The 8,628-nt window shown below is 36.5% G+C and overlaps 1 protein-coding gene across 1 annotated transcript; it reads right to left on the reverse strand.

The window, feature by feature from the left end:
* Positions 1-1,666: 1,666 nt before the first annotated feature.
* Positions 1,667-8,095, reverse strand: LOC119795973 (regulator of G protein signaling 9 binding protein). Its single transcript, XM_038304243.1, has 3 exons — positions 7,600-8,095; positions 4,994-5,300; positions 1,667-3,111 (listed from the first exon to the last, which is right to left on the reverse strand). Exons 1-3 carry the CDS (start codon positions 7,693-7,695, stop codon positions 2,729-2,731), a joined length of 786 nt encoding a protein of 261 aa, XP_038160171.1. The 5' UTR covers positions 7,696-8,095; the 3' UTR covers positions 1,667-2,728.
* Between the last annotated feature and the right edge of the window lie 533 nt (positions 8,096-8,628).

Here is an 8,628-nt window from a genome sequence, read left to right on the forward strand (position 1 = left end):
GTTCAAAATTCTGTACAGACTTCTCAGGGTATTCATTCTGAAAAAACCGAACTAAAAATATCTGCATATATTTAGTTTTTATTTCACTTTTTATTACAGGCCTCTGTGAGATTGTTCTGCCTATGAAAATAAACTGATTATCTGAAGATGATCTGATTTTCTGATTTTCATAAGAAAGCAACACAGAATTATGATAGATATTATGTTTTATCTTCCTACCTGCATATACATCAACACAGAACAATTAAACCTATGTCACCCCTTTAAAGAAAATAGAATTCCATTTATTGGTTAAATAAAAGTCCACAAAAAAAGGAAAAAATATATCTATCTATCTATGACTTATTAAAAAACTTCTTGTTATTAAAATTTGAGACCCTCAATCATCATTATTTCTTAAGCTTAAAAACATTTGGGGGGGGGGGGGGGGGGGGAATACATTTTATATTAAAAGTATAACATACTCCTTCATTGAATTAGCCATTTTCAGAAAATAAGGTCATGTAATGAACCCCTCAATATTCATTAACTATCAACTCTATTTTATAATGAAAAATTGTCAGCAGATATCCAGCGTAAATCTTTTTCATCATCTTCACATCTTCAAACAAGGCTAAGCTTCCTATTATCTTCCTTAGGTAAACCTATAAGCAGCCACTGTGGATGGCCTAAAGAACTACAGGTTGCAGATCCCTGACCCAGATTAAGAGATTTTGCAAAGATAAATACGGTAATAGATTGGCCACCATTTTAAATAAAAATAAAAAAACTGTATAATTTCCGTAAATAGTGCAATAAAAAAAGGAAGTCCCTTCATCATCTTGTATTTGACGGTGTGAGAAAAATGGAGGATTAAATAGGCTGATATCGCCAAACAAAACATATTATTAAAACAGAACATTTTCACAAGAACTATAAATAAAGGGAAACTGAAGGAAGAAGCAACAAAATTATGTTTTTAAGACAATGTAATTTCGTTTAACAATATGTTGCTTCTATTTCTATTCTGGACAAAAAGCTTTTTTCCCCTTTTCTCCTGTGTTTCACACAGGAAGATCATCGGTAGCGCACTGCCTCCATCAACCGCTTCCTCAGAAAATAATGTACTAAATTTTCTGTAAATAAACCCCCAAATGCTAGCATGATGATAGATGTCGGACACAAGTCCTTTGGTCTTGACTCCATTAAACTAACTAATTTGCATTTTTGTAATATAAATTCACAGGGCAACTTATCGACTGTGGGTAGAAAGCAGCTTATTTTAATTTTAATGAAACACATTAAAAACGTATTTAATTCAGATGTCGCTTGAGATTAAACAAATAGGGAATTAATGTTTCAATCATTTTTGTCCAATTTATTTTGATCTTTTGCAGATTCATTATTAATGTAGACTGAAAAAACAACAACAGGGTTTTGTCAAATTTGATATCTTTATAATCCACAGTAAATGTATTAATATTATAATAGTCCTTTAGAGTGCATATTATTTACAAAATAGTTTACAAATCTATTACATCCTCTACCAAGCATAAGCACCTATGTACTTACATTGGCAACAAGAAAATATAACAAGTGTCCTTCTAGTTTTTTTGTTCCCTCCATTTTTTTCCTTCCATGCATCATAAACCATCAAGCAAACTGTACAGGAAATTCTTTTTTCTTCTTTTTTTTTACATCTAAGGTCTAAACTAATCCAGCGTTCCAGTTGTGGAAGCTATGAACATGGATCTTGGAATAAAGTCAGAGCCAACTTTACATGGGCCAACTTTGAAGCTGCATTCAGTCTATGTCGAGAGGCAGAGCTCGAAGTCCAGTTTGTTCCTGTTGCAAGTTGGAAAACCAGTGAGACAAGCCAGCAACCATGTTTTTCTATTTAGTTGATTTGGTCAAACATGAAAAGGACATGTCCAGAAATTCATTTTTTAAAGTTCTTATGTATACCGTGGTTATATGAGACACAAACTGTGAGAAGATCACATGTCAGCTAACTGATATTTGCAGCTTTTACAAATGCACATGTCCCTGGCAGCCATATTGGATTTTGAGCTGTTAAAAGCACCAAGTCAGACCTCATGGATGTTCTTGATGTTTATACATACATGCCTACACCTTCTTTGCAACTAACCCTTAAAATCCAATTTGTCAACAAAAAGATTCCAGCTTTAGTAAATAGGCTAATAGTTATTAGAATATTATTTCATTCAGACACTCGAAGAGCATTTGTCAGAAAGGTCACAGTGCTCTGTGTGCTATTGATTTAATAAGATAAAATTTAAAGCTGCATTTTTTTTTTTCTTACTTTTACTATGTGTTATGTATGCAGAAGCTGCGTAAGATGCAATGGTACATTTTTTTTAGGGATTTCTGTCCTAAAAGTCCAATAGATTTTCCAAATTATACAGTCTGACAGCATAGTACAAAAATGGAAATGCACCTTAATAATCTGGTCTAGATGATTTCAGATTATGAAAAACATCCTAACTGGCAGACATGCATTTACATGACTAATCTGAACTTAAGAAGCATATGGTAGATTCCAATTAAATGTAAAAATGGGACACTAGCTGGCATATGGATTAAGTCTGGTGTACTGTTTATGAGAAGTTTCCTCAGTCCCTGAAAAATCAGTGAGGGATGTAAATGCAAAGCTTTCCATTTTACAGTCTTACTGAGTATTTTAGTCTGACTGAAAAAGACCAATAAGTTGAATTCATTAAGGTTTTGCTCATGAGAAAAGGAAAACACAGACAGATAAAGTGGTTGCTACGAAAATAACACCAAACAGCAGTAAGAGCACAAATATGTGGCTCCGCGGGCAAAGAGCTTGAGATCCAGTAGCCTGTTGCTCCTCGTCTACTGGAACCAGAGCCATGGAGGCGCTGTCAGTGCTGCTGATTGGGTCTGCATACTGCGGCCCATGGGGCTCCACCATCCAGCGCAGCACGTTGACTTTCATCTCCATGTCATCAATCATGCGGTCGATTTGGTTGATTTCTAGCTCCATGGTGTTGCGTTCTTGGCTCTCGAGGCCTTCAGGGAGTGTTTTTGTCTCAGCCTCATTCATGTCTGGCAAACTCAGAGCCCGAGCTGCTACCTCACTGCATCCTCCTGAGGGGCAAAAGTTAACAAATCTTTCTTCAAATTGATGTCTACAATTTCGATGTTTAAAAATAGTATAAAAAAGGTATTACAGTGTACTTTATAATTATTTCACTGAGATTATGATTCCTTAAAAACATGTTAAAAGCAAGCAAAAAGTTATATCTCAAACAAATAAATACCACTGCAGTTTCAGATTTTTTTCGATGTACTTTATATTGATAACAAAAATCCCAAATCATGCAGTTCTAAACATATGAAAACTAAGTCCTGTGACTTCTTTGAAGTATGGCTGTTCATCCTAGAGCAGCTTTGTTTTCAGTTGTACATACCTATTTAAATTAAGGGTGTAAAACCCACTGCATTATGTCAGAACATGGTACATTACTCCTCTTAGACTCAATTGAGCATATGAATAAAAGCTTTTCTCCAAGTGATGAAGTGATTATTCAAATCAATCATAAAGTAGGTAGGGCCGCCTTCAACTGGAAACACTAAAAAAAATTCACCTGGCAGAATCAATATTCATCAGTGCAGACAGAGTGTTTGCACAGTTTGACATGAGAGCTTGAAAAAGGAGTTCATCTGAACAGTGTTTTGTGCAAATTCTCAGATTCGTATATTTGTGGCACTCTGCAGCATAGATTTGTGCATTTCGAAATGATTCGTGTTAGTGCTGAATAGATGGAGATTAATTGTGTTTAGCTGCATTATTAGGTGCATAAAAAGTATTATCAGAGTATCATTTAAGTGGTTAAATAAGTAAAGTTATTTAACAAATTCACGCAATCTCTGATTAAATCATGCCCTACACTGCAAAAAATAGAAATCTCAATAAGTTATTTTTTCTTAAAATAAGTGTGTTTTTCCTTGATTTGAGGAGGTAAGTAAGACACTTTGCCAATGGAACAAGACAATTTCCTTTTAAAATAAGAAAAAACTATTTTATCCTCTTATTTCAAGTAAATATTATCTAACTATCTTATTTTAAGAGTAAAAATACTCATTCCATTGGCAAATCATCTTATTTATCTACTCAAATTAAGGCTAAATATACTTAATTTAAGCCATTTTTTACTTATTTCTGGATTGTTTTTGCAGTGTAGGCTCTTTACACGCAAAAAAATCAAAATCTTGATAAGTCATTTTTTTCTTAAAATAAGTGCATTTGTTCTTGAATTGAGGAGATAAAAGAGACATCTTGCCAATGGAAATAGACAATTTAGATTTAAAATAAGAAAACACTATTGCATTGTCTTATTTCAAGTGACTATTATCTAATTATCTTATTTTAAGAGTAAAAATATTGATTCCATTGGTAAATTATCTCATTTACCTACTCAAATCAAGGGTAAATACACTTAATTTAAGAAATTTTAATTATTTCTAGATTGTTTTTCAAGTGTATGGTTGTATCTTCACTGGCTGGTATAATCCCAGTCGCCAAAGTTTGGAAGCGGTTGAATAATCTGGCCCATTCAAGTAAGCATTTCAGTTGCAAGTCCCTCTGCCACTGGACATGCATGGTTAATACCATTCCCCAGTCTAGTGTCAAATCAGTGCAACAATAGCGCAATTTACAAACAACAACGATGATTGTCTAGGCTTCAGCAGAACAACTTTTTGTGCCATGTCTTTATTTGTCGTGGGTGGAGACATTTTTCTGTCTACCACCCACTGAATTAAGTGTAATGCCAATGACCCTGCCAGAACCAAACTGACCATTATTCTATGGACCTACCTCAGAGGTAGGACCCTGCAGAGTGCTGTTGAGTTCAGTTGTACGGGCCAGTTTAATAATTGAAAGACTCAAAATGATGAACCAGAAAAGATCCGCACCGACTATAAGTAGACTTTGCATGGACAGTGATAGGTGCAGATTCTTATTTACCTTCTACGCCAGTGTGCACGAGTGATGAGGAGTCAGCCAGTGAAAAAATCCCGCTCATGTTCCAAACTTTGCACATGTCGATGTGTAGAAGCTCTAGAGATGAGGAGAAGGCCACCCAGAGGAGCTCCATCTCCTTACGCTGTCCTTCAGGCAGACTCTTGTCCCGGAGGTGGGTGGTCAGGTGATTGCAGATGTCCCCGGCCAACTTCTGGGCCTTTTCTCTCGTTTGTCGGAGCTCATCGCGAAGCTGCAGGTTGTCCGTGCTCCCACCTACACACGAGGCTAAATGCCGATAACAAGCCACCACCTGCGAGAGGAAGAAATGTCAAACCAGGGTTCAGACAACCATAAAGAGCTGATTTCTGTAGCATACTTTTTTTTTCTTTAAACATGCCCTTAACAAAGGATTCATACACTTTCAGCTTTTTCAAATTTTCAATCACCAACCCTTATTGTGATTAAACCGGATTTGGCTTGATAGGCCAATACAAAGTAGCTCAAGGCTGTAATGAGGAAGACGATACAAGGTGGGCAGTTTTTTCTTTTTGTTTGTTAAACCATTTTCTCTGTAATCATAGCTGTAGATCTTTTTGGCTTTGTCTCTACTGGCTATGCACATCAACAGAAAGAAATTCCAAGAAGTAAGCCAGATTAAATGGAGAACATCGTGGAATAAACATTGCAACTTATCTGCAATTAATTTAGTTTCCAGCTTTAACTGAACCTTTGTAACATAAATATCTATTGTTCTAAACCAGTCCCTTATAGCTATGGCTTTAGTTTAGCATAATTTTTCCACTAGAACCTCCGTCCGAAGCTCCATCCATGTCTCCATCAACTCTGAAAAGCTTCTCTGATAGCATCCCCACAACATGATGCTACCACCACTATGTCTTATAGTGGGCGTGGTGTTTGAGGCTAGTGTTTAGCATTAGTTTTCTAATGGAAATATTCAGTTATAACCTAAAAGTCAATTTTAGGTCAAATCTATCTTCAAGCCCTGCATATGTGACTATTTATGGCTTTTTCCTAGCATATTTATGTCTGCCACTTTTCCATAAATGCCTAAGTTGGAGAAAATAGAAATAATACTTGTCCAGCGCAGAGATTTACCAACCTGTTTATGAAAACTACCTCCATAGCACTCTGTTAAGGCTGATAAATAGTCTATACCTCAACTTTTAAAATGTCTTTGATGGTTAGCAGCCATATTGGAATGTGGCTAGTCGCAATTCCCAATTCAATTATTTATATTTCTATCTGTAAAATATTTTGATAGATATGTACATTTATTTACTTTCTCTTAACTAAGCCCATTGAAGTCTGAGGTTGCATTGTGACAAAATGCGGAAAAGCCCAATGGGTGGAAGTGTCTTTGCAAGGCCCTTTGCATAAGCACCGATATGCTCTGGCACTTCACGTCACATAAACCACAGGACCAGTAATCTTCTTTAAACATAGTCCATCTATTAGTCATCTTAGCAACTACATAAACGACACAAATTCAAAAACGCATGACTACAGCTAAATACATGTAAGCAGCAGAGTAAGAATATCGTAAATCTAATAAAATCTTTGACTTTTAGACACAAATCTTACCGACAAAACATTTGAAGCCTATTCTACAAAGTTCTAGAGAGTCTGAAAAAAGACACATTTCCAATGAAATGACATTCATCATGAAGTTAGTGGGTTTTATTTATAGTTATTAGGTTAACCTCAGGCGATTAGCAGCAGTGGTTTCATTCATTAAAAATATTAGATATAATCTCATTATCATGGAGCTATTTGTAGATAAGCCAAAACAACCTTGCAGACCAGAGTACGAGTGGCCCTTTTTTTGAGATGCAATACAATAAAAAACAAACAAAACTCCCCTTTATTTTAACAGTCAGCCTTATTATCTTTAAATGTACTATTTTTAATCACTAAAATATGTAGCTTCGATTATTTAAACAATCAAAGGTTTGGTTATTCAAAGAAGACAGCGCTGAGAATTAACATGATTTACATTTTAAACTCAATTTAAAGGTTAATTTTCAGTTGGTTTTCTGCTGTTATTTAAAAGGGCGGCTCTTAGCACTAATAAAACATTGATTTTAATGAGATGGAAGATATAAAATGGTTTAAACTTGATCTTTACAGACAAAAGTATAAGACACTGTTCAAAATAACAGGAATATTTGATGTCAAGTGGGGGGACAGAATTGCATGGCATTACTATGGCATCACTTAATAGAGGAACCATAAAGATGCAGTGGACCAGCAGATTCTTTTTAAAGAGAGTGCTCTTTTAGCTGCAGGGGGGAAAAGATTCTTCTGTTTTTGTGTCATGTCTGGACATATTCCATGGATAAAGATGGAAATAAAAATAGCAAAATATGTATTAGTTTTAATACATATTCCAATAATAATGCAATAAAACTCTTTATGAAACAAAGTTCTTAAGATAAATCCCTAAAAAAAAATCACAAAAAGATACATTTGTGGTCATTTCAATTCTTTTTTCTTTTCTAATGCTGAGAGGAACCATACATATTGTGCTAGAATTGGGTCACCCATTGACTTTAGCAGTAAAACATTAATAAAAGCCTGCTGTAGCTTACCTTTATCAAAGAATCCACCAAAGCCTGTCCATCGGCCAAAGCCTTGTCTCCGCTTGCTGTGCAATCATCGCCAACTTTGTTATTTACAAGTGGCATGAGGATGATTTGCACAGAGTCTCAGACTCTGCCACAGCAGGCGAGATTTCGGCCCCTCTGCCCTTCACTTCTCTGGCTGCCCCTGCTCCTCTTGTCTCACTGGAAGATGCTTCATTCAGCGCCTCAGAGCCTGGATGCGCTCAGTCCCAAGGCAGCATGTTGCAGAGTGAAATACCCCATCTGCAAATAAACTGCAATTACACGCGCAGAACATGCTTTTGGAGGCCAGAGCGGGAAAGTCCAAGCAATAAAGAAAAAGTATAATAAACTGATGTAACTCTTAAGCAAGGTGCTAATCCTGTGATTGACCCCTTTGCACTGACGCAGGCTAAGACGGACTGCTAATCTCATTAACCATCACCGAGAGATAGGAGAGCAGCTGGCAGTCTATACCACAATGCTCCTTTCACTAACTGAGGAGGCTTGGCTCCGTTTCCTCAAGCGCTCCACAGACTACACCTCCTTCACTCATCTGTAAAGGTCAACCCTCTGCATGAAACATGCAGACTTTCCAGGGGTAGGGTTGTTAGTATACTGCATAGAATAAAATGTTAGTAAAATAGTAAGCAAAGATGGAGTTTTTCTTAACTTATTAACATGTCTCCTTTTTTCCCAATGACCTGACAAAGATACCTAGATAAAAACCAGTGTGACACAATATTTCAGAAGAAGACAAATTAGCAAAAAGTCTCCACTGCTATTAAATGTAATCTAAATAAACCAAGCAGCGGGGAGTGTTGGCCTAGTGGTTAGAGCAGTGCGCTTGTGCTCTGAGAAGGTTGCCTTCCCCGGTTCGATCCCCACAGCATGCACTCTGTGTCCTTGAGCAAAGACCCTTAACCCCACACTGCTCCCCAGGCGCTGCGCAATGGCAGCCAACTGGTCCCCAAGGAGCTGGGTTGAATGCAGAGAGTAAATTTCTTTGCTTTGTAC

This window comes from Cyprinodon tularosa, unplaced genomic scaffold (assembly GCF_016077235.1).
Source record: "Cyprinodon tularosa strain WSP-4 unplaced genomic scaffold, ASM1607723v1 ctg53, whole genome shotgun sequence".
Lineage (NCBI taxonomy): Eukaryota > Metazoa > Chordata > Actinopteri > Cyprinodontiformes > Cyprinodontidae > Cyprinodon > Cyprinodon tularosa.